This window comes from Rhinolophus sinicus, chromosome X (assembly GCF_036562045.2).
Source record: "Rhinolophus sinicus isolate RSC01 chromosome X, ASM3656204v1, whole genome shotgun sequence".
Classification (NCBI taxonomy): domain Eukaryota; kingdom Metazoa; phylum Chordata; class Mammalia; order Chiroptera; family Rhinolophidae; genus Rhinolophus; species Rhinolophus sinicus.
Genome location: NC_133768.1, coordinates 6,266,024 through 6,292,045, shown reverse-complemented (window position 1 = coordinate 6,292,045; position 26,022 = coordinate 6,266,024). Strand labels below are relative to the sequence as shown.

Sequence of the window (26,022 nt, the reverse complement as noted above, 5' to 3'; positions counted from 1 at the left end):
GGAGGGGCCTCACTTTCCTGAGGAGGGAGGGGGTGTCGCTATGTACCGAGAGACGCGGTGCTGGGGGTCCCAGTTAACGGGAGGTGGAAGCGGGAAGACGCGGGGTCCGGCCTCACACTTTCTCCAGCAGAGAGGGTTATACTTTCCCGAGGAGGGTGGGGGTTGTATTCCGACATCGAGGCCGCCTAGGGGACCGGGCCCGCCCCTCCCCGCCCCATGCGCCCACATCCCGGGCCTCTGGGTGGGGGTGGCCGCAGGCGGGGCGAGAGCGCAGGCCGGAGCGAAGTAACAGCGCCGCACCCCTGCCGCGGGCTCCGCCCCGTGGGGGTTTCACTCCCGCCGTTGCCACCCGCTCGAGCCACTCCGGGGATTGTGGCTGTGCGGCGCCGGGCGCAGCATGGCGCGCCGGGCCGCCCTCGTGGTGCTGTTCTTCGGCCTTCTGGGCACTCTGACGACCGTCCGGGGTGAGCGCGCGGCGGGGCCGCTGGGGACCCACGGGGTCGAGCCGGGACCCCCGGGAGGGCCCCGGGCGTACGGTGTGGGAGGGGCGCATGGAGGCGGCGCATCAGGGACACCCGGACCGCCGGCCCAGGCCGGGACCCCCGGGAGGGCCGCGGGCGCACGCTGTGGGAGGGGCGCATGGAGGCTGCAGACCAGGGACACCCGGACCCTCCCCAGCGGGACGCGCGGTGCCCACGGGTGGCCAACGCCCCGAGGACGCGGCTGCACTCACTGCCTCTCCAACTTTCTTCCTGGGCGTGTTTGGACGCACTCTAGAGGCGAGCCGTCAGCGTTGGTTTCCAAAATCACCCATTCTGAACGTTGCGGGGACCCAGGGGAGCGGTGACATTCCCAGTCTCCACCCTGGGACAATCTTCTGTCCCCGGGCCCGCGTTTGCGCCCCCTCCGGGGCCCCCAAGGCACTCCTCCGCTGGCCGCTCCCAACCACGCCCTGTGCCCTGGGCCTAAATTTGGATGCAGCTCGGCAGCCTGACGAGGCGGGGAGGCGGGGTGCGGGGAGGGAAAAGTTAGAGAAAACTCCGAGCCGTGAAAACGTTGGAAAACTCGCTGTGTCTCCACGGGGACACGGGGACATCGGCGCTCGCTGGGCGCCCGGCCCTGGGGACAGGCGCGGGCCGGGACTAGAAACTATTATTAGTATACGTACTGTCCGTGTGTTCCAGGACATAATTTGGGAGGGACACACAGGTGAAGTAGCAAGAACAGAACCCCCCCTCCCGTTGGGCCCCCCCACACACTCCCTGCGGGCAGCCCGGCGTCTTCCTGGCCTGTGTTTTTCTCTTTCTCCTTTTAAAATGGAAGTTGGGGTGTGTCTCGCTCTTCATCCCTCCCTCCGCCCTTCTCCTAAAAGGAAAGTTGGGATCTGGTGGGCGTGGCGTTTTGCAGCCTTCTCCACTTAGCGGTGCGTTATTTCTCCTTGTTTATCAAGGCCCTACCTTGCAGTGGCCCGCCGGGGAGTGGGGTGCAGTGTCAGGACGGGTCTGATGGGTGGCGGACAGATTTTGGGCGTGAGAAACCGGACAGAGAGACGGGACAGCGGAGAAGGCCTGGAGGGTGACGTTGGAGAAATTGGGCAGGATCCCTGGGGGACATCTTGGAACAGCGTGCTGGGGGGTGGGGGTGGGGGGGCTGAGATGGTTTTCATGCTTCTCATTCCTCCCTAAGTGTCCCCCCCATCCCACCTGGTCGCCCCACAACTGAAGTTGCTTCTTCATAGGGTTTCTTGTTTGTGTGTGTGTGCGCGCGCGCGCGCTCCGTTTATTCTGTGGGCGTCCCCACAGTTTCTCATTTATCCCTGTGGCTGGCTATGCATGTATATTCCTCCGGAATTCATTTTTCCCTGAGCGCCTACTGTGTGTGTGGCTCCAGGGAAATGGGTCACCAGTGGCTCTGGTCGCCCAAGAATGTACTGTCTACTCGGGGAAGAGAAATATGCAAACAGGCCGGTGGGACCCAAGGGCCACCAGCAGGGTGAGAGTTGCAGCATTCCAACCACTCAGAGGAGTGAGAGGGTAGGTAAATACTGCAGAGAAGGGTGGCTGGGCCTGGGTTGTGAAGCTTGTCTCCCGTTACCCTTCTGCTGGCTGATCTGGGATTGCATGTGTGTGTGGGGGGAGTGGGGGGCAGGGGGAGACAAAAAATTTTTTTTCAGGGACCATTGACATTCAATCTTATTTTGTATTAGTTTGAGGTGTGCAGCATTGTGCTTAGACATTTATATGACGTATGAATGGATTCCCTGCAATACGTCAAGTCCCCACCTGGCACCACACACAGCTGTCACCATCTTATTGACTATATTCCCTGTGCTGTGCTTTATAGCATCGATTATTTTGTTATGTTTCGAAGAAACAAAACAAGAGCAAAGACCCACAGTACTGATAGCCCGGAATTGCCTGGTTTCTATGCAGACGGTACCTTGCAATGCGAAGAGGGCTGATGGTTTCAGGAAGCTGGTGTTGAGGCTTTGGTGGCAGTGGGATGGGCTTGGGGACACATGGAGACACAGCAGGGGGACAGGAAGGCCAGGGGAGCAAGCCTGGCCCCCAAAGGCGCAGAGAAGACTGAGTTTTCCTGGGCGTCCACCTCCTCCACGGCCCCTCCAGCTTCCTTACCTGAGCCCCCTGGGATTAGGGATTGGGACACTGTTCCCAAGACACAAATGGGGTTTTATCAGGAAAGTTTGCTTTCTGGTTGGCGGAGCTCAGAACACACTTTCCTATAGAAATACGCGTTTGGCTTGGTTTCTAGTCTGGCTACAGAAGTTCTTGAAGCCAGGGGACAGAGTGCCACTTTGGTGCAACTAGCACTGGCCTGATTTCAGAGTCCTTGGGACCCAGGGACCTGTGCTCCCGGGTTTATTTGGAAACTCCTGTGGGACAGTGAGGGGCGGGAAGAGGGGAGATGGGAGAAGGAAAGAGGTGACTTAAATTGTAAGTAGGGCTGGGCTCCCTCCACATGTTCCCATCACACAGGCACTTCTGTGGACGCTGTTTGGAAGCTCCAATGCCCACCTGAGCTGATGTCTCCTGGCCAGAACCAGGTCTCTCTGGGTTCCCGCGGCACCGCCGGTCCCACCAAAACACGTGTGGGCTTTGGTGTTGGCTTGAGTTGTCAAGTCTCCCTCGTGTGCTCGTTGCACGCTGTCGCTTAGGAAAGAAGGCAGCGTACACAGTCATTTTAACCGATTCAACATAAGCAGTCATGCCAGGATTTCATGGATGATAATCTGGGTACTTTTGTTTCCTGTTTCCAGCTGAGGTTTTCCTCAGGGGAGATAGACTAATATCCACGTGAAGTTCCTGGTACCACTCCTGATGAGATTTTTCCAATCGGGATGAGCTGTTTTAGGGAAAAAGGGTCACGTGTTATTGTGACTTAGCCACACAGGATTGATGGGGGAGTGCAGTGGTTTGGGAACTATTTCCTCCAGGCAGAGGGCGGTTTTCCGAGCCCCAGAGCATGACATGCACAGACTGTTGTGTGCATTTCAGGCAGTCGGCTAAGACTGCGAGGACAGAAAGAGACCTCACGCTTGTACACAGACAAGTGGGTACAACCCGTCAGCCACATGTTGTGTGAGAGGCTCAGATGGCCACTAAAAAGATCGCTGTATATTTGAATTGGACAGAGAAAGAAATGCGGGAAGAAACGGGAGGGAGGGAAAAATGCCTTCTCGTTTTCAACAGGGAGTGTTATTGTTCATTTACACTCACCCTTGAACCTTACACTACAAAGAGCCCCGTAACAAACACACACGTTTCCACCATAGTGGTCTTATGGTCGTGTAGACCATCTAACACTTGCTGGATTTTTTTTTTTGTCTGTGTCAATCTTTTGGGTGAAAGATGCTAAGTACCCAAAAATTCTCTTTGTATTTACTTAATGAGTAGTATCTTTCAAATCTCTACCTAGCCCTGCAGTGGACTTCCCTTTCTTGAATTTCCTGTTCTTATTCTTTGCCTAGCTCTTCTCGTATCAGTTTTGGGTATAAATACCATCTGGGTGTGTTTCAGCTTTGTCTTAGAATGACTCAGTGTTGCTACCATCTGCTGTCTCGAGAGCAATATTGTTTTAAAAAAACCCCTACACAGGAAACCAGGAATTTCCTATTTCTTCCCCCCACCCTCCGAGGTAGAGGCAATCCGTAAAACCCATGTTTTTCACATGATAGGCTGAGACCCACTGATAGTACTTGGCCAGCGTGTTCCACACACGCCTTCCTCAGGAAGCACTGGCCAGGCTCCTGTTCCTGTTCCTGCTGTCAGGGGGACGGGGTCTTGATATAAACATATCTGTTGCCATGTGACAGCCGTTCAGGGAGTTGCAGAGCCGTTGCACATGGGCACCCCTTTCAATCATGTTGCTTTCTGGACTTGAACGTTTTAGATAGAGTGCTTCTGTTTTTGAGAAGGGTCGTTCACACTGAAGTGCCTGGGAGACGAGCATTACACATCCTGACACAATGTAACCAGCATTCCTGCTAACTGTCTGTTTCTGCATTGCCACGGACTCCCGGATGGATGGGTATTGGATGGGTAGGTGGTGGGTGGATGGACGGATGGTGGGTGGATGGATGGTGGGTGGATGGATGGATGGATGGATGGATGATAGATGGATGGATGGATGGATGGATAGATAGATGATGGATGGATGGATGGATGGATGGTGGATGGATAGGTGGTGGGTGGATGGACGGATGGTGGATGGATGGATGGATGGATGGATGGATGATAGATGGATGGATGGATGGATGGATGGATAGATAGATGATGGATGGATGGAGGAATGGATGATGGATGGATGGATGGATGGATGATAGATGGATGGTGGATGGATGGATGGATGGTGGATGGATAGATGGATGGATGGATGGATGGATGATAGATGGATGATGGATGGATGGATGGATGGATGATAGATGGATGGATGGATGGATGGATGGATGATAGATGGATGGATGGATAGATGGATGGATAGATAGATGATGGATGGATGGATGAATGGAGGAATGGATGATGGATAGATGGATGGATGGATGATAGATGGATGGATGGATGGATGGATGGATGGTTGCATATGATAGATGATTGATGGATGAATAGATGGACATAGCAGTCGATTAATGAATGGATACATGGACATGATAGATGATAGATAGATACATAGATAGATAGATAGATGATAGCTAACTTCATCTCTATCTAGCTATCTATCTATCTATCTATCATCTATCTATCTGTCGAGAGGTAGCTGCAACAACCTATCTCAAGTGGTTTCCAGGGAAGGGTATGCATTACCTTATTGCTCTGAAACCACAAACAATCTCCGTACTGTGAGAAGGTAAGGAAGTGGCAGGACTTGGGTAAGGAGTTGCTACACGAAACAACCCGAGGACCCACCCCCGAATCTCTCTCCAGGTTAGGCTTATGTAGGTACCTGCTGAGAGGTCAGGCCCATGTGGCTGCACCTGTGATGTCTCCAGGGCATGGTGTCTGGAGCTTTCTCATTATGTTCTCACCGTCCTACATCTCCTCCTTCATTCCTATCTTTGTTGATACAGCCATTTGCCCAGACTCTCACACTGAAGAGTCGCCCTTCACTCCTGCCAGCTCCCTCGTCTCACAGGCAACCTGTTAGCAAATCCAGTTGCTATCATCTCCTTAATCTTTCTCCACGCACATTCCTTTCTCCGGGTCTGCTTGCTCTTTTGAGACCCACATTCCCTCCCCTGAGATCCTTCCTGGGCAAATGCAAGAGCCCTGGATTAGTTTCTTCCTTGGACTGTTCGGGTACTTTGAGGAGTCCTGGGGCTCCCTCTCAGAAGGATCTATATGAGTATAATGCATGAGGTGAAATACATAGGATTGCAGAGGAAACCAATGACGTTAAACCCACTCTCCATTGCCCCGATGAAGAAGATGGCCGTCTCAGCAGCGTTCATGCTCCTTCCTTCCTCCCTCCTCCATTCTCTCTGCTGATGCCCGGATGATGGGTTAAGGTGAAGACCTGTACACTAACCCTTCAGTGCATTCTGGAGGCCCCGCTCTGAGGTTCTCAGCCCTGACCCTACAGCAGGGTCCCCAGGGAGCCTACCTGTGTCATCTGACTGGTATTGCTAGGGGGTTGAGTCTGCATCAGGGTTTTTATGAAGTCAGAAGGCTGTATTGTGTATATGTGTGTGTGTATATGTGAGTCAGTGTGTGATGGAAAATCACAACTTTTGTTTCCATGCTGGTTCCATGTTGAACCAGCCTTCCCATGAGCCCGTGTTGCATGGGTTTCTTGACTACCGGAATGTTCTCTCAAACACTTACAGCTGTGGGGTGCATTACATGTTCCCAAGTGTGTTCGCTCTGTTATTTCGTCATCACCGAGCACTTAAGATATTTACTGCGGCCCTTTTGTAGATGAAGACTCTGAGGTTAGAGAGTTCAGTAGATTGCTGAAAATCACGTGGCCAACATGGCGACAGAGGCAAGTGGAAGTAAGTTCTGTTGATCGCAAGACCTGGGCGTTGGGGCCACTAGGCTGGGGCATTGACAGCTGCTTGGGGAGATAACACTGACCTCGCCGGGTGTGGTTGTGTGGACCCTGGAGGTACAGCTGTCACTACCAGTGGTGAGGCTTCACAGGGGAGCAGAATGTGCCCTATTCAGCAAAACTCAACTCAAGACAGAAGGGAACTTTCTGAATCCTGGTGGTGAATTTATCTAAGACTTATCACCAAGCCCTCTCCAATTCCTTATGGTTTTCACCATCCATCTATCTGTTCATCCACCCACTCAGCTATCCATTGGCCCATCCATCCATCCATCCATCCATCCATCCATCCATCCATCCATCCATCCACCCATCCACCCATCCACCCATCCACACTGGGAACATAGAAGATACTCAGAAAATTCATCCCTGCCTACTTTCATTATTACTGTGTAATTATTATATTCTTGTTAAAGAGAAAATATAAAGGATTTTCCAAGGGACCCTCCAACTGCCTGATTTTGTATCTATTCTGATTTTATTTCTATAATTTATTTATATTCCTACATATGTTTATTTATATAACATATAGGTTCTGTGTATAAATTACATAATTTATAATTTTTATAATTTATTATAAATATGTCATTTACTTCTATACTAATTTTATTTCTACAATTCACTTCTTTTAAAGTATATATTTATAGAATTTACAAGTTCTGTGTATAAATTATAAAATTTATAATTATTAATTTTGTAATTTCTATAGTTATAAATATTCATGTTATTTCTACTTTTTTATTTTTACTTATTTTTCCTCTCTTTTTTTTATTAGTTTCAGTTGCACAAAACAATGTAATAGTTAGACATTTATCATTTATATCCCTCACACTGTGACAACCCCCTTACCCCATCCACTATCCCTCTGACATCGCACACAGCCATTGCATTTCCACTGTCTCTATTCCTAATGCTGTGCTCTGCTTCCTGTAACTATATATGTATATAAACTTGTAGTTGACATTCATTATTGTTCAGCTTCAGGTGTACAGTGCAGAGATCAGGCATCTACATCATCCCTGAGGTGGTCTCCCTAAGGAGACAAGTGTCCATCGGATACCCTACAAAATCTTTACATTATTGATTACGTTCACCAAATTGACTTTCGTATCCCCGTGGCCATCTTGTGGTTACCGATTGTGCTTTCTAATCCCCTCACCTTCCCCCTTATCCCCACCCCCCTCCCGTCTAGCAACCCTCAGTTTTTCCTCTATGTCTCTGAGACTGTTTCTGGTTCGTTCATTCATTTATTCTTTCCTTTAGATTTCACATGTAAGTGAGATCATATGGTATTTGTCTTTCTCTGTCTGACTTATTTCACTTAACATAATGTTCTCTAGGTCCATCCATGCTGTTGCAAATGGTAAGATTTCTTTCTTCTTTATGGCTGCGTAATACTCCATTGTATAAATGTACCACAGTATCTTAATCCATTCATCTACTGATGGGCATTTTGTTTGATTCCAAGTCTTGGCTATTGTGAATAGTGCTGCAACAAACGTAGGGGTGCATAAAGTTTTTTGAATTAGAGTTTTGGATTTCTCTGGATAGATACCTACGAGTGGAATTGCTGGATCATAAGGTAGTTCCATTTTCAGATTTTTGAGATACCTCCATACTGTTTTCCATAGTGGCTGCAGCAATCTGCAATCCCACCAACAGTGCACAAGGGTTCCCTTTTCTCCACATCCTCACCAGCACTTGTTTGTTGATTTATTGATGACAACCATTTTGACTGGGGTGAGGTGGTATCACATTGTGGTTTTTATTTGCATTTCTCTGATGGTTAGTGAGGTTGAGCATTTCTTCATATGTCTGTTTGCCATCTGTATGTCCTTTTTAGATCTATTTTATTTCTATTTATATAATTTATAAATTCTATGTATAAATTCTATATTTTGCAATTCTATAATTTATTACTATACAGATATTTCACTTCTTTTTTGCTTTTATTTCTACTTTAGTTTTACATATTTATATAATTTATACACCCTCTGTGTAAATTATATAATTTGAAATTTCTATGATTTGTTATTGTAACTATATTTTTTCTATTATAATTTTATTTCTATTATTTATTTCTACTTTCATTTTTATATATTTATTTATATAATCTGTCAGGTCCTTGTACAAATTATATAATTTATAATTTGTAGCATTTATTATTTTAAACATTTCTGTTTTATTTCGATCCTGTTTTTATTTCTATAATGTATATTTTATTTGTGTTTATTGATTTATCCAAGTTCCACGTACAAAGTATATACTTGATGATGTTTACATTTTATTAGTGTGAGTATTTCCATGCAAATTTGTATTCCTACACCTGTGTGCCATCAGGATAGACTTTCAGAGAACCCCGTTCTGGCTTCCTGTGGTGCATTTGTCGCCGTTTGGGTATGACTGTTGCAGGAATCTGCCTGGATACCCAGGGTGGTCTTGGGGATTCACACGGCTCGCCCTCTGTGTGTGTCAGGATGACTGACCCAAGCAGAAAAGAAGATTGCTGGAATGAGACTGGGTGTCAGAAGGGCGTGTGCTGTCAGGCTGACTCACACACCACCGGGCAGGGCGGTGGTGTTGGCCTGCATGAGTCACTGCATGTTCCTCATAACTTCTGGAGCTTTGAAGGGCCAGCTGGAAACCACAGGCCATGCACGCTTCCTCTGATGGACCGAAGGCTCAGAAACCTACTAAGACGCTCATGCCTCCAACTTCCCTCGGCCCCCACCCCCAGTCTCGGAGCAGTGGGTGTGGGGGGTTTCTGCCCAAGCCCTCTGCCCATTGCCTTTGGAAAGTCATGCCCCTGGCTTGGACCGGGTAGACCAGTTGTAGTAGCCAGGTCGATAAGATTAGTTGATTGGGAATAGATAGGACGGGTCACGTCCTGCCAATCTCCAAGTTGTTGAATCGTTGGGTTTCCTGATGGTCCCCATGGGGCTTTCAGCCGGTGGCACAATGTGCAAGCATCCCTTTGCACCCAGGTTTGCACAACTGGGCAAACCGGCCTCCAGGTGTCTGCAGTACAGGAAGACATTAAAGGCTTATGTAGGATGGAGTGTAGGGTACCCTTCCCTGCAGGAAACTCACAGCTGCCCGCCTCCCTTGTCCCCTAATTTCTGTGGGGTTGTGTTTGGGAGGCACTCCCACGTGGTATGCCCTGGCTTTTGTAGTCACCTGAGAAGCAAATGGTGAGGGTTGGTGTCCAGGGGGCAGGGAGAGGCAGGGAGAGCCCTCAGATGTGGACTCTGAGGGGAAATCACCCCAGCTGAAAGCTGGGGGTGTCTCGTGTGGTCTGGTCCCACGGTGACCTGGAGTGTGGCCGGCCCAGAGATAAACCAAGGGGCGGAAGGGGGGTGGATTCTCCCGGGACGGGGCAGGGTGCTCCTTTCCGCCCACTCTGGCACATGCCCTGGACGCTCTTGGCCGGCCTCCGGGTCGCCGGAGCACTGGGCTCTGGGATTTGTTTGGGGACAGGACAGGGAAGCAGGGGCACCAGAGGAGACAGGCCGCTGCTGTGGTTGGAGGGTCTGGCCCCACCCCCATCGCGCCTGCTGTCACTGGGTTTGTGTCAGGGACATGTGGGGGGCAGGGAGGGTGTGGAGGTGAGCGTGACCTCTGAGCGGGTGGGGCCTCTGGGAGGGGGTTGGGAGGGGTGAGGAGGCAGCGTTGTCATGGACAGAGTTCCGGTCAGTGGCTGCAATGTCCCCAGGGTGCAGGCTGGCAGGAGAGGGGGCACTGACGGGGAGCACGGGAGGGGTGGGCTGCGCTGGGGAGGTGCCAGGCCCCCCGCACACACACACACACACACACACACACACACACACACACACGTGCACACGCTCACGCATATACACGTGAGTCCAGAAAGTGAGATTGTTCTGTTTTGTTTCCTTGGTGCTTCTACCGTGACTGTCCTCTCTTTCCGAGGCTGAAATCACACGGGTTAGGAGAGGGACGTGGAGAAATCTGGATTTTCTGCTTGGGTCTGTTGCCATTGGGTTTTAGAATTCCGAAGACCCCCGGCTCTGCTGCTTCTGACTAAGTCCCACTCCCTCCCCCCAATGTTACCTCGGCTGCGCTCGGAACCCCCTTGGACTGGCGGCGTGCCCCGACCTCCATCCAGGGCGAGCCCCTGAGATTCAGAAGTCCTGCCAGGTGAACATCTGAGAAAGCTCAGAGCCAGTTATTTCAGGTGGCGAGAGAGTTGGGGCGGAGGGGGGGGCAGTTGTGGGTTTCTACGTAAAGGTGTGCGCGTGAGTGTGTGTGTATCCGCTTTTTTACCTCTGCCCATCAGAAACGGCCACATAGAAATCACCTTACGGAGTCCCGGTGGCCTAATGGCAGTTTCCCCCTTTTCTGGGACCCCGGGAGATAAAAGACACTCTTCTACGTGTTTTCCGGGGTTGTGTGTTTCCACAAGAGGGATGTTTGGGGTGTGGAATTGCAGATCCGTTGCGAATGAAAGACAGGACCTTCATTCTCCCTGCCTTTCGCTTTGTAAATGTCTGCTTTTCCATATCTGATTTTTGTGCACTAATTAACGCCCATCAAAAGTGATCACGTTTGTCCCCTCTCTGGATGTGTACTGAACTGTACGATCATTGTTTTGAATACAGACGGACATAGCCTCACTTTTAGGCATGCACGTGACTACGTAGGATGAGAAGCAAAGTCACGACACGTTATGCATTTCCGGAAGCTTCTACACACCCCACACACGCGTCCCAAAATGCAGCAAAATGGCCCTTCTTTGTTGCTGTCTTAATTTCCAAGTTTACTTTGATTTCACTTATTTCTAACTGGATTCTCTTTCTCTCAGCTCAAGATTTTGATTTATCGCAAGCCCTTGACGGTGAGTATTAGGAAATGCATTTCTTTTTTAAAAGATAGTGAATGTTGGGCGATGCAGTTAGTATATTTAAATGTGTTGGGCTGTGATGGAGAGAGGCAGGTAAGGTGAGGAAAATCCAGGTGCCCCCATCGGGATAAATAAACCATCCCCAGTGGACGATGTCTATGCCCCATGCTGGTCACAAAAGCTGAATGGCATTGGCCGGACCCTGGGGCAGGTACTGTCTTGCTGGACACTCTGAGATGTGAGGGAGCGAGGACCACTGTCCCTTGGCTTTCGCCGACGTCACGGGGACCTCTGGCCTCCATCATCTGTGGCCACTTCCCCAGGTGCCTCTGTAGCCAAATTTACTTCTTGTTATTGGGGCGCTCATTGGACAGGGACCCATGCTCACCGATGGTGACAACCTCGTCTTTCTGTGACCCATGCCGTCTGCCAGGACGGTGTTTGCAAACAACGGCACATTCTAAGAGTGGGGGTCCACCCGGGACGCCTTTTTAACTCCCGCTGTCCTGGAGTCAGAACGATGAAGGTGGCCGTGTTCCCCAGAGATGACGGGCCAGTCTCACTCCTGATGATGGAATGCTTCTTGGCTCCTGGGAAAGGAAGTGGTTTGAGGCGGCCTTTGGTTCTGTGACCTCAGCCTGCTCTCCTTGGCTCCCAAGGGCGTGGCCTGGGTGATGGTTGGGGGTCTCAGGGAGCCAGGCGTGTGTTGCACATAAGAAACGTGAGCACGAGTGTAACCGGGGTGCCCTGTCCTTCCCAGCACAGACCTGGGGCTACCCTAAGTATCTGTGCTGAAGTCCCCTTCTCCGAGCTTCCTCTTTCAGTCACAGCCCCATTCAGCATCACTAGGTGGGAGGGGGCTCTTGGTCTCCATGACAACCATGGCCACCATCAACCCATGTATGTGCCTGCAGATGTGGAGCCTGGGGAACTCACGAATTGGCCCCCAGTTTTTGGCCAGCACCCGCGGTATCAGGAAAAGTGGTGCTTCAAACTGATGTGTGGACTGTTTTATTTTGGTTTTTAAATGGAACATCCTTGAGAGTTAACGGTGTTTGCCAGCTGCCGGTTTTACTGACTGAAATGTCTTTTCTCTTTAGACGATGACGCGAGACCCACTACAGCCCCCAAAAAGCCCGGCCTTGGTAAGAAGCACATGTTCTCAGGAGACGTCAACAGCTCGCGCCTCAGTTTCCCCAGAGCTGGACGAGACGTAGAGAAGTATGAGGATTGTGTAGGTCAGGGTGTCCGGATTCAGTTTGGTTCCTATTTCAAGGGCATTGCGACCTTGAGATTGTCGAGTCCTGGAATTGATAGGATCAGCAGCTCCTGCTGGCAGAGACTGTGTCCCCACCCACCATTTGTCACACCTCAGCACATTGTGTTGGGTGGGCACACACGTGTCCCTGAGACTAGGTGGCATTTGAAAGTCGATCTTAAAACAAAGAAGGTGGCTTTCGCAGTCACTGCCAGGAATCGTTACCACGGTTCGTCGGGCACAGCGGAGTCAGGAGAACCACTTCTCAGGTCGCCTTCCCACCCGAATCTGGTCACACGGCCCTGTCCCCCTCTCTTAGTGTCCCGCCCTTGCCGACGTATTGGCCGCTTGCTAAGGGATGATGGTGCGATGGGAAATGAACAGGGGAGGATTTTCTGCAGGCGGATTTGGAATTCCAGCTCTAAATCCAGTGGCGTAATTGATTTATAAATGGCTTTCCTTCCTGTTCTGTTTCCTACTCTTTTCCTCTGAGGGGCTAGTGCTGTGAGCGTGGTAGGCAATTCACTTTGTCTACTGGGATCCTGGTCAGATAGTTATTCAGAGAAGGATTTGAGGGTGTGGGGTGCAGTGTTTCCTGCATTCGTTCCTTGGTGTGTCACCCAGAACTTTATTAACGACCCGTTTCCCTCCATCAGGCAATGATGACCTAAATTTAGAAGATGCTCTGGGTGGCGGAGGACACTGTGAGTTCCTCTTTCCAATCTCCTAAGGGACTGAGTTGCTTCTTTGTCAACCAATTATTAGTTTCCAAGAGACAAGGCTCTTGATAAGTGGAGCTGGTTTTTACCAGGAAAAGGGAGGGAATGGGTGTGGTGCTAGTTGTTGTTGCTGACTTTGCTTTTTATCTGTGGCTTCCTTTTATTTTTAAAACTCTGACAGTCTTTGGGGGCGGGGAGAAAAATGAACCACCTTGCCAGGGCTGGCTTTACCACATGGTGACCTGTGGGGTCAGTCACTCCGTTGATTATCTGTTGTGGACCTATTGGAATTCTTCCTACAGATGGAACCAGGAACCCCACGTTTTCCTTTTGCACTGGGACCCCTCCCCCCATATATTGTGTAGTTGGTTCAGACTCCACTTTTAGTTTATTTCTAGTAGAAATACATGAAGTTAAGTATGGCAGCTGGAAGATGAGGGAAAGAAATTGGCAGGGGGCTGGTTGAGTGTACGGCTGTCCCCTCCAGGACAAAGGATAAGCTCCAGTTTCTAACTGTTTAGGAAACTGTCTGTGTGTTAATGGGTGTTTTATTTTCTTTACTGCCGAGCGCTCATAATTGCACCTCTCTTCTTTTACGAACAGATGACCCCGTGACACCTGGTCCACCGAAGCCAAAACCTTACCCAAAACCTAACCCAAAGCCCAACCAGCCGGTATCTGATGGTAAGATCCTAGAGATTTGAGGGTCTGCTGTGTGTATTTTTCAGGGAATGGTGATTTCCGTGTCCGCTGAGAGGAGGGAAATGACAGATTAACATGTGTCATCTGTGGTCTCTTTGGACAGGGTAATTTGAAATTTTCAGTAGTGGAAGACTCTTTTCAAAAAGGTATTTCTGACCTGGATTTGATGTTTGCTGGGCAGTGTCCCGATTTGACTTGCAAGGTTTTATGGGCCCTCTAAAGGGTTGAATGCAAGATTTTAAACATAGGGAATCGATGTGGAGGAAACTTATCAGCTTGTTTTTTTCCAAACCGTTGCACCTTTTCTGATACTTCACAGTATGTTCAGTCACGAGACCAGTACCAGCTCTCTGAATTGAATGCTTATTGAAACTGCAGATTTTGAGTGTGTTTCTTTTACATATTTGTTTAATGTTTAACCCCAAAAATACAAATGTTGTCTGTCTTCTACCATTGTTTACATTTTGATGGCTATTCTCTCTCCATTTTATATATCAATTTGGGTGAAACAAATTTTAAGTAAAAATGTCAATATTTTGTTCATATTGTGTCATAATATTATTTTTGCTTATTAATAGTCCATAAACATTTTCCCATGTCATTTAATAGTTTTTAATCATATAACTTTTAGTGGCAGTGATATACTCTCATAACTAATCTCTAATTTTGAAAACGTTATAGTTCTCCTGATTTTGTAGAATTAGAATTTATAAAGCAAATTTAAGCGATCTTCATGCACTTTTTGTTGTTTTGTTTTTAATTACTGAAAAGAGATTCCAGAAGTCAAATTATTTAGGTCAATGTATGTGTGTTACCCCCAAATTTTTTGACAATTAAAAAAAAAAAAATTGCCCTCAGAATTCTACCAGTTTACATGCCCTCCAACTGTGTGTGCAAATGTCCGTTTCTTCACAACCTCTCCACCAATGGTTATTGTCACCAGAAAACATTTGTCAAATCGATTGTGAGAAATGTTACACTGCTCTTGTCCTAGTTTCATGTCTTTATTTCTGAAATTAAAAAAAAAAAAAAATAATTCAGCTTGTCACTTGGGCCATATATCGTTTCTGTTTTGCTATTGGTTGCTTCTGTCATTTTTTTTCTTACTTATATTTTAGGATTTCCAGTCTTCTTACTGATTTATAAACCAACTGTATGTAGCTACAGATATGAATTATTTTCAGGCATTTATTCTGAAAATACTTTCCCATTTATTTTCACCTTTGAGCATTTTTAACACTATTTTTTTTATTAGTTTTTTTTTTTTTATTAGACATACAAAACAATGCAATAGTTAGATATTTTATCCATTAACACTATCTTTTGACAAGAAAGACTATTTTTTTCCTCATGGAGTCTTTTATGCTTATGTGATTTCTTCTGCTTTTTTGTGGCTGTTTATTTTTTTCCTTTGAACTTCAGAATCATTTTGTATTGTTTTGTCATTGACCCTGTCCCCTCTTGGGAAAAATATCCCCCCCTCCCCTTTTTAGTTTCATCTGAATTGTTCACAACTGTAAATGGGTTTAGAACGCTGACCCATTTGCAAAATGGAGCTTTTTCCTTGGCATTCAGTTATGTGAACGTCTTTCTCATTATTTCTTTAAATGTATTTCTGAATTGTTTTTCCCCATTATTATTTGTTTCTGTGGATACGTTTTTCTGTCCGTTATTCTTCTGTTTATTTCTGTGGTAGAGAAATCACTTTGTAGATTTTTCCTGACTAGTCACTTAACGATGAACCTTTATTAACTTTTAAGAGTGTCTCTTCATGTCTTAGCTTTTCTAAGACGACTGTCGTATTACTTGCAAACGATTTTGTTTTTAAATGTTCCCCTTTGTACATTTATACTCTCTGTTTGCAACTGATTTCTGTTTGTATCATTTTGCTTGGCTAGAAAACCCAAGACAACTTTAAAATATGAGAGGAGAGAGCAGACGTTTGTCACGCCTGAGTTTATGTGAAAGAAATTGCCTTTAAGAAAAAAAAAAGATGATAGATTTTCATTTCAGGAGGTGCCTTTCTACTCTAGTTCCCTTTCTTTTCCTCGACAGGGATAAATATTACATTTTATCAGGTACATGTATGAGGTCATCAGTGCAGGTGGTCATTTTTTTCCCTTTTAACCCATGAATAGGACGAATTATATTGAAGGTGTCTTTATAGAAAACATATCTTTGCATTCATGGAATAAACTTCAGTTAGTCAGGATAGGTTTTATTAAACTGGTGGGTCACGTTTGATGTATTTGCTGCCTAACAAACCATTCCAACCCAGAAGCGTAAAATTTTTCACTTTGTGATGTCTAAGGAGTCTGGGCAGGACTTGGCTGACCCGTGGCTTGATGTCATGTGTCTGCGGTTGACTGGTCAGGGTGGCTTCTAAGGGGATGGCAGGGCTCTTTGTCACCTGTATCTCACAGCTTGACACCAGCCTTGTGTGAGCTCATGGTTATGGGGCAGAAGCCCTAACCCCAAAAGACACTGTTTAAAAACGATTGGTTTGTCTCCCATCTTGCTAACATTCTGAGGCCCACAGTGGCTGAGTCTAGAGGTGGGAAGACAGGTGAGCAGAATGTGGCATCCCAACAGGGAGAGCGAAAAGTGACAGCCATCAGTGCAGTGAACCCAAACGAGACAGAACCCTTTGGGACTGGTATATTTATATGCATCCAAAAGATTGGCGTGCACGCTCCGTTTCTTTTGTTGTCACCTTTTATTTGGGTTTAGTGGCAGCATTTTTGGCAAGACTAATGTTAGGAGTTTTGCAATAGGAACGGGATTCAACGGCAACTGCATCTTGGAAAGGTTTCTCCCATAAAATAGTACCTTTGTGGGGTCCTCCATTCTAATGGTGGTTCCCTGTGCTCCAAGACCCCAAGACTCTCCCTCCCGACAGTTGCAGCATGGCAGATGACACTCTTATTTTTCCTTCCTAGGTGGATTTTCAGATGACGATCTCCATGATGGGACGACAGGTAGAGTTGCTCTTTCTTCTGTCTGTTTTCTCCGTCCATCACCTGTTACCCACCTGCTCTGCAGGATCGCGGTGGGATCTAAAGTCTCAGCTCTCGGGGAGATCAAGCAGTTGGCCGTTTGGTCCTGTCTTTCCGACAGATAGCTCTGCTGTTTGCAGGAGCCTCCAGGACATGGGCCATGATGCCTGCCCTCTAGAGGCTGGCCCCTGCGTGCTCTGTTGACAATTCAGGAAGCTCCCCACCTTCCCCACCGGCTTGGAGCTGGATGGGAATGTCTCAGACATCTCCTTCCACCTGTGTTTTCTGTGACCATCTCGCGTTACTGCTGGCGTATGCTCTTTCATATATAACTAACGAACGTTGACATCCAGGCCCCGAGAATGGAGTTGGCAGCCTTACAATTACAAAAGATTTTTCTGTCTCTGTCTTTGAAATCTTAGGTCACAGGAGGGTCTAAAACAATACTTAAATATAATAAATAACTATAACATATAATATGTTTATAATAATTAGGATATTTATATTTATTTACTCTATGTACAGATAGTCTGTCTCAATCTATTTTATGTATCACGGGAGTCAACAGAAATGTGCCTTGGATCTCCTGATTGCTGTAGAAAGGGTCTCAAGTGGGTTCAAGTACCCTGGTCTGGTGTCCCTGAGTCCAGTGAGAGGGGACACAATCCCTAAGGCACCTTTAGGACTCACTGGATGGCGGGTCTCCTGGATCGCCCACCATGCAAGGATGGTTGCAGTTAGGATTTCAGTAAATGGGAGTGAGACCAACAGATGAGGTCAGCAGATGAGGGCCATCCATTCAACCACAGGAAAAGACTTCCTGATAGTAAATGGCCACGTCAGTGCCATGGTCTCTTCTGTGAGGCTTCCTTCACAGCCCAAGGTCACAGGAGCTCGTCGTGGTTAGGAGTTTTTCTTCATTGAAAATCTTCCCGATACAAATGGTTCAATGGGTCAACCCGGCTTGTTGGTCTCTTGCAGCGGAAGACGGTGGTGGAGGACATCCGAGGCACGATGGAGAGGAACAGGGTATGTACGCCTGATGTTGACGTCTGGGATTTGGGATCTTTAGAAAGGGCACGAGGGGCTGGGAGTCAGGTTGCCTGTGGCCATGGGGTCCCTGAATGGTGCAGCCAGACCCACGCCCAGCCTGCCCTGTGCACTGTGGAACGTGTCCTTGCCAAGAGCTTGTTCATGGAGATGTTAGGATCCTGTGCTGGTGACAGGAAGGGGAGGGACGGGGGTTGTCATTCCAATTCACACGGATTATTAGATTGCACACGGTGCATGTAGAGACACTAAGTGCAATTCTAGATGTGGCTTTTGGGGTCCACAAAGGGGGTACCCCTCTGGGAACAGCCATGTGGCTGGCCCTTGGTGTCATGCAGGAGAATTTGAGGCTGCATTTGGGAACCGGGTGAGGCTCACGAGTTGGGGTTCCCTCCACGGTCACCCTATGACGGCCCCACCTTCTTCATCTGGGCACAACCTCCAGCCACCGGCCCGTTGTCTCTCCGTGAATGTCCCCCAACCTTGGTGCCTGGTTTCCTTCCCACAGCTGACTCCCCGGGGGTGGTCCCCGGCATCATTGGGGCTGTCGTGATGGCCGTGGCTGGAGCGATTTCCAGCTTTATTGCCTACCAGAAGAAGAAGTTGTGCTTCAAGCAAAACGGTAAGGTTTCCAGCCCTGCTGCCTGTCCCTCGTGCCTTGCTAGCTTCAAACTGTGCTTGTTTTAACACCAAAACAATTTAAAAAGCAGAACTCAGGTTGGTGCTAGACACCTGTAAGGTGGGCCGATGGTCCATGGAATCGTGACGTTGCTGGAATCGGATTTACCTTCGACTGCGGTGTGGCCCTGCATTGCGTTGTGTTACTACTCAAGACCTTGGTCATTACGTGTATAAAGCGGGGAGGTGACAATCCGTACGCCACAGAGTTTCTGTGAGGCTCTGTAGGTCACGTGCGATAGTCTTGACAGGTGGCCTGGCCGAGAGCGAGAGTTGAAGACGTGACAGCTCATATGATTAATTCACCTTCACTTACAATCAATTGGCCATCACTCTCATCACAATGGGGACATTAAGGACGGCTGGGAGGCCGCCATATTGTTTTCTCTACCCAGTGGAATTAAAATCGAAACACAGAGCAAATGATTCCCTTTCTGGTAGAGCTCAGGACCAGCAGGTGCCCAGGAAGGCTGTGGGGCAGGATAAACAATGCATAGAGGAACGTGGACCTAGGCACACTGATTAGACAATGACGGGAAATCCATTATTGGGCATTTGGGGGGCCTCGTCTGCAAACGTCCCAACATTACTTAGGATTTGCCCTGACATCAGTAAGTTTTACCCTTTTTTAACACAGCTGATGTCCGCGCATTTTTGGACCCTCTTGCAGGACTAACGAGGGCTGGGCTGTGATGTGGTTTGTGGGAGGGGGTCCCATGGATGAGATGCCCCTCGTACACATGGTGTTGCTTTCTGGCGTCTGAGCGTCTTGTCCTGCCTGGGGTCTTAAGTCCTTATTCATATGTAGCCGTTGACCTCATCTGCCCAATGGACCACTTCCTGGGGCCTCTGGGGAAATTCCCGGAAGCTTTGAATAGATGCTGATGGAGACAACCTTGGGCCATAGCGATGGATTTTTACCCTTCTTCCACGATTCCCGACTTTTAGGCCCACCAACCCTACTTATAGCCCGACCCTGAAAGTCCTACACAGCTTTTGCATTCAGAGACGTAAAGTAAGGTGCTGTTTTTTCTATTGCTGCTCTTGCGGGGGAAGGGGAGGGTGCCCGATTTCATCTCACTTCCTACTTGTGACTGGGCGTCTTAGGGACATTCAGGGGTCAACGTAGGCTACCAAGAAACCAGCTAAATTCATTTCCCTAGAAAGTTTTCTACAGTCTTTTGTTCTCCTCAGGTGAAATGCACATTAAGTGCGACTTTAAACGTTGGCTCTCTTTCTAGTTTTCATGGGGTGCCTGAGCTCGAGCTGATATAAGACACACAGAGCAAACGGCAAACCGTTAACGAGGAAGGGAGCTGGTGCTTCTGAGTTCAGTAATGAGGGACTTTTGTCTCCAGCCATGAAATGCCCAGCATTGACACACAGGAAATTATATGCTATTGTCATAGAAACCCCCAAGAAGACTTTCTAACGCAGAAGCGGGTCTTTGCTGACTCGGTGTGGATAGATACTTTGGTTTTCAGATCTGTATTAGTCAATGGATTTAGTGTTTGTCGTCGGTTGCACGTTCTTATGAACGGACAACTGAAGTGTTGAATCCGGGAGTTGGGCCCGGAATTATCCCGGAACTTTCGGGGTCTACACAGGTCTGTTGGATGGGTTTTTGTTTCTGAGATGGTCTCTTGAAGAACTACAAACCCCTACGTCATTATGAGCTTAGAGATGTCCTGAAGCTTGAGGGGGCCACTGCGTGTCCCCGTCCTTGAAGAAACCATGGTCGACGGGACACTGTTATTCTATAAGAGGGGCCGTTTCTAGAGAGCGCAATTTTCTCGGACCATGTCATTGCGCTGAATTTTGTAGCGTCTGTTGAATTTGCATGAAGATCCGTCTGGAGCAAGTTGGGGTGAGCGGATCTGTTCTCCCAATGCAGACACAGATACATGAACCAGACACTACGAGTCTTGATGTACGTCAGTTTGTCTTCCAATATGATGTTGGAGCTAAAGATGAAAATGATGCCCACAGCCAGCAAAGTTCGATAGATCCGCCCTTTATTGTTAAGGGTTTGAATCCGACTCCTGCCTGAGAGTTTAATGTAGTTTTCACGCTGGGCTGCTAACGCCGTTTCGGACATAGTTTCATGGTTGGTGTGTGTCTCTGTGCTTTGGTGTGTTGGCTTCGAAGAGCTGGTTTAAACACTGCGTGATGTGGAGAGAGATCAACCCGCTTTGACGGATGGCGGCGTTTGGCTGCTGTCAGTGGGTGTAAACCGTGCGACCTGCCGTCCTTCATCTCGGCTTCCTTCTGCTCTGACTCCCGCCTCCTGTTGCACTTTGGTCTTTTGACGTTGACCGCTTTACTGCTGAGCCAGGATTGTCTTCCTAACAGCTCGCAGATGCCGCCGGGGCCACTGGCACACAGGTGGGGCAGTCCTCTCACAAGTTTGCTTCTCTGCTCTCTCTCTCCGTCTTCCGTTTCAGATGAACCGAAGGTCTAGGGACCAGCAGGAAGTGCTGTGTGGGGGGGCCTCCGGGTCACGCTGTCCAATCAGTGTTTGCCTACCGAGGTGCAGAGCCACGGCACAGCGGGCACGGGACCCCCTCGTGCCAGTAAACCGGCTCAGTGATGACAGCTCCCCTGCCGTACCACACCGTGACTTCTGTGTGTGTCCCACCTTCTGCATGCACGGACGCTTAGCGTATGTAGCCATGCTCCGGTGGCTTCCGAAAAGGAAGAGAAATGCCGATGTTTCCTCTCAAAGTTCAATGCAACAGACAGAGACAGGGTGGGTGGCTTCCACGTCGGTCATCATCACGTCCATCGTTGCCAGTGGACCCGGCTGGAGGGCAGGGGGCGGCCACCGTCCTCCCTGCAGTGTCCTGCCACCAAGGCGACCCATGTCTTAGGGTCTGACCTTTGAGACCACTGATGGGACTTGCACCCCCGATTTCACAGATTGTGTCATGGTGCATGTATCACTCCGCTTTCCCTAAAACACTTCCTCTCTCTCTCTCTCTCTCTGTCTCGCTCTCTCTCTCTCATCAGTTTTTACAAATAGGCGACCTCCTCAGTTCTCAGGGGAAAAAATCCACACGTTTAGGAACAACTTGGAACTCTCATGATTTCCTGGTTTGAAGGCCAGGAGAGAAGCGGGGGTGGGACCTTGTCGGCCCCACAGGATGCGTGCGTCCTGGCGTGTCCCCTGCAAGCACGGAATCATCGCTGGGCTTTTCTCTACTTTTCACATTCGGCCGTCTCCTTCTTGGGCATAAAAAGGACTTTCCTTGTTTTGATCTCGTGCTGAGGTGAACCCTGCCGGGCTGGTGATTTTGAGGCTGAGTTTCAAGCTTTGGGGTTAGTCTTGGTGCTTAATTGGGGGGTGGGTTGAGAATTCTACATGGCGGGGGGGCTCTAAATGCTCTCCTCACGGCTGTGGTCTCCTCCTGTGATCACCTTCACGGTTCTGACCGCGGTCACCCTGACGACCCTCCAGCTCTTTGCAGGATGTGTCTGCAGGTTTCTGGGATCTGACGGTGCCTGTGCCCCAATTAGCACAGGACTGAGTCTGCGTCAAATCTCATGTGTCCCCAAGAAATCAGTTCTCAGTGTGGCCTAAAGACTGGGCCATACTGGGTCAGGGGTCCCCGGGAGCTGGTCTTGGCCCCACATGTGTGTTGTCTGTCTGCATAAACACGCCCCCTCCCAAGTATAGACACCCGCGAAAGCCACAAGTGCTGTTGTCACTCTATTAGCTACGCGTGGTTCTTAGCCCAGAAGGAAAAAAGCACACGGCTTACTTTATTTTGAGACGTGTGTCTGGCCTTTTCAACTGTGAGGGCTGAAGCCGGTGGCATGGATGGCGAGTCTCTTGGAAACTGTGGTCCTCTTTGGAGCCCACGGTGTTGGGGACAGGTGTTTGGTGTGGGGCAGGGGGTTTGCAGAGGTCTCTGGGAGTCTGGGCCCCCCTGCTTTGCATCTCTGACCGCAAGCCTTCTGTCTGCTCCCTCCCTTTCAAAAGCCTTGGGCTTGCCTGGGCTGCACGAGCTCCGGCCAAATGCAGTCCCAATCGGACAGAGTCTGGTCTGGGGGTCTTGGAGAAGCACCCTGGTGACAGAGCTGCATTGTAAGCACAGCCGAGGGTCCCCCCTTATTGCTCTGTGCCCCAAGTTTGCTGAGTCTGGGCAGGAGGGGCCGAACTCTTGCTGCCACAGGGCGGAAACCCATCCGTGCCCGAAAGCATCTGGTGTAGCACCTAAACCTGTACCTTTGGAAATTTGTCCCCAAACACTGGGGGCTTGTGACACCAACATCAAAATGCAACGTGCTGACACGGCCCCCGGCCCCAAGGTCTATTCAGAGTGTATCGCACTGAAGATGCCTTTTACTTGTTGGAAAAAACTTCTGCCCCAAATGGAGTTTGGCCCTTACAAAACTATATTATTTCCCATGGGCTTTTTTGTTTGTTTTTTTCCCCTTAACCTGCCCAGTTTTCATGTAGCCTTTCCTGGCCCCCATTAGGGTATCTTTGCCTTTTAGCAATGCACTTTTTTTTTTTGGTAGGGGGAAATTATGTCTGCTGTGAAAGTAAAACAAATTTAGGATTTTCAGGCCGTGGCTGTTTGTTCTAAAATGTGCCCGGTGTTGATAAGCCATTTCCTGAGCCGCTAGCAAAACAACTGGCACCCCCCGTGGGCACTGCCATGCACCTGTCTCATGGATCTCTTCCAACTCTCTCCTCCTCGGCTGTTTTCTCTTTCTTGATTTGATTTTAGAAGTTTGATCTCTGGCGGGGGTCTCATTTCGTGGTGTGGGAGAGACGGGGTTACAGTCACGGAACCCATTTCATACAGACTGGGATGCATTTCTCCGCGACGTGGGTGAAAGGTTGCACGGCGTGGGCGCGTCTCTTGGCCGAGGTCGGCCGACCCCAGACGCCGCTGTTGTGCAGATTGTCACGGGTCTGACGCGCTTGGCCAGGGTCCTCTTCGTGTCGCAAGTGCCCAGCGTGGGTGTTCATCAGCAGCGATGCAGAAAAGAAATAAATGTGTTTGGTCCGTGCCTCTCTTGCACGTGTTGGGTTGTATCCATCGCACGCCTTGGAGAACGTTTGGGAGCCTGGTCCTGGGGGGCTTGATGGTCATGTTTGCAGAAGTTTGGGAATTAAAAACTGAAAAAAAAATACTGAGAAAGAAAACACAGGAGCAAGCAAACAGCACCTCACGAGGTCCCCTTAAGTCGGGATTCCCGTGGTGACAGCCAGGGCAGCCAGGCCTGCTGTCTTCGTCCTGTCACTCACTTTGCAGGGGTGGGTGGGGGTGGGGTGGGGGTGGGGCAGGTGGGGATGGTGGGGGTGGGGCAGGTGGGGAGACAGGGGTGGTTTGGCAGGATGGCAGGGGCCTGAGTCAGCCTGACAGTGACATCAAGATGCTTTCTTTGTATTCACCTCTTGGGGGGTGGGTTGTGTGTTTGCTTTCAGCCGACCAAGCTGACATCAACATGGAAAACCATCGAAACATCAACGCAGAGCCACCCGGTAAGAAAAGACGCTGCCTGCCAGCGTTTCCATGTTACGTCCTCCAGCCACAGTGGGGTCCCCGCTCTCCTGCCCCCGTTCCAATTCGGTGTAGGGGTGTGATTCGGTGGAATCCCGTATGAGTCCGTTGCTTTCAAGGGCATTCATTCTGGAGACGACATTTATAGTTTCCGGAAGCTTGAGGCTTCCGATGAGACCTGCTTATGCCTCAGACTCCCTTTAAAATACCGATTACGCTCATTTCCCAAGAGGCGCCCCCTGACACATGGCAGAACGTCAGCAGCCGGCTGGTGTCCAGCAAGGATTCAAGTGTGTCTTGTGAGACGCCACGTTTTGTCACGTTCTGGGGCCACTTTGACAAAATCCTCCTTGTCCAAGGGCAGAATTGGGTCGAGAGGAAATTGTTTAAATTACGGAAAGTTCTCCGGGCTAAAGGCAGGTGTGTTGTGATGAGGCCCACTTTAGGAAATGGCATGAAAAAAAATGTGTGGGTAGCCGTGCGTGCGTGTTTATGTATGAATATGTTGACGCTTACCCGTCTGCCCACAACAGGCCACATTTATTTGAACAGGACACCTGTTGAATGCCTTTTTAATGACATTTTAAAGTATTTTCAATTCTAAAACTACAAATTGTAGAAAGTTAGCCTCCAGTTTGCTGCTTTTTCAAATCAGAAAAAGATACTCAAAATGAACTGTTTTCTTCAAGCACCAAAGTTGCAAAATAGACTTCTAGAACGTAAGTGCACTGATCAGAAAATCTTAGCCCCAAATCATTGTAAATGAACGCAAACCAAGGACCCTCATTAGATAATTGTTGATTCTGTAGATTACGGAGTTTTTTTTTTTTTTCAGTGTCTCAGAAATTGCTGGTAGGAAATACCTTCCCTCATTTTCTTTCCACCTTTCCTGAAGTACCTGTTTTTCCTGAAGCAGCTATAGCTGCATCACAGCATGATTTTTTTTCTAGCAGATGAGGTCTAGCTTTCGCTTTCTGGCGCTGAGGTGTTTTGAGCCCATTTATACAGAAATAGAGTCACCGCTTCTGAAACTTTTATTTTTTTGTAAATTTTATTTTATTAAATTTATTGGGGTGACAATTGTTAGTAAAACGCTTCTGAAACTTTGAAGGAGCAGGTATTCACGTGTGTGGCGGGGGCAGCGGGGGACGCCTTGTGGAATCTTCTCTTGTCTCTCTGTCCTCGGCAGTTCAGCGGACTCTTCTGGAGAAGTAGAGGAGATGGGCAGCAGAAACCTCCCAGCGGACGTTCCCAGCAGGACTGTAAGACTTGCCTGCCTGCCTGCAAAGAACGCCTGCACAGGCAGAGCCCGCCCCGCCGGGACCAGCTCTGTCTTGTTCCGCCTTCGTGCCAGTTGGATTCTGCGTGTTCATCTTGAGCTGTGGTTTGCTTCTTCTCACGCCAGGTCCACGATATAGACTAACAATGAGTTTTGCATCCAGCGGGGTAATTACACTCACCTCTCTCTGAGGGCCGCAGGCGTTCCCAGGTGATGTGAAACCCACACCATCACCAAGTTCAAATTTCAGAAACCTTGGGCCCTTCACAAATCACATGTCACGTTCTCTGGCACTGACAGTGTGACGAAGTGAGGTAAGCCTGCAATTAGTGTCCTCAAAATTCCTTCCGTTCGTTAGGGTATTTTTACACCAGACTAATAAAAAGAAATTAGAAACTA

The 26,022-nt window shown here is 48.8% G+C and overlaps 1 protein-coding gene and 1 long non-coding RNA gene across 12 annotated transcripts in view; one reads left to right on the top strand and one right to left on the bottom strand.

The window, feature by feature from the left end:
* LOC109438149 (uncharacterized) overlaps positions 1-1,004 on the bottom strand; it is a 6,848-nt gene extending 5,844 nt beyond the window's left edge. For 10 of the 11 annotated variants that reach the window (XR_012493509.1, XR_012493512.1, XR_012493515.1 and 7 more), the window contains exons 1-2: positions 734-1,004; positions 47-624 (exon numbers count right to left, since the gene is read on the bottom strand). This is a non-coding gene — a long non-coding RNA (uncharacterized LOC109438149). The remainder of the gene's footprint in view (positions 1-46; positions 625-733) is intronic. The other variant, XR_012493514.1, reaches the window with a different exon arrangement.
* CD99 (CD99 molecule (Xg blood group)) lies at positions 331-26,022 on the top strand. Its single transcript, XM_019717781.2, has 10 exons — positions 331-464; positions 11,387-11,419; positions 12,526-12,570; positions 13,340-13,387; positions 14,006-14,086; positions 17,044-17,082; positions 18,082-18,129; positions 18,659-18,772; positions 24,269-24,325; positions 25,534-26,022. The coding sequence occupies exons 1-10, from the start codon at positions 398-400 to the stop codon at positions 25,557-25,559; spliced, it is 558 nt and encodes a 185-aa protein (XP_019573340.2). The 5' UTR covers positions 331-397; the 3' UTR covers positions 25,560-26,022.

Bases quoted from the DNA above. Each gene is read 5' to 3' on its own strand.
- CD99 (XM_019717781.2), top strand. From the start codon at position 398: ATGGCGCGCCGGGCCGCCCTCGTGGTGCTGTTCTTCGGCCTTCTGGGC. The intron at 465-11,386 runs GTGAGCGCGCGG...TCTTTCTCTCAG, and splicing joins CACTCTGACGACCGTCCGGG to CTCAAGATTTTGATTTATCG. The intron at 18,130-18,658 runs GTATGTACGCCT...TCCTTCCCACAG, and splicing joins GCACGATGGAGAGGAACAGG to CTGACTCCCCGGGGGTGGTC.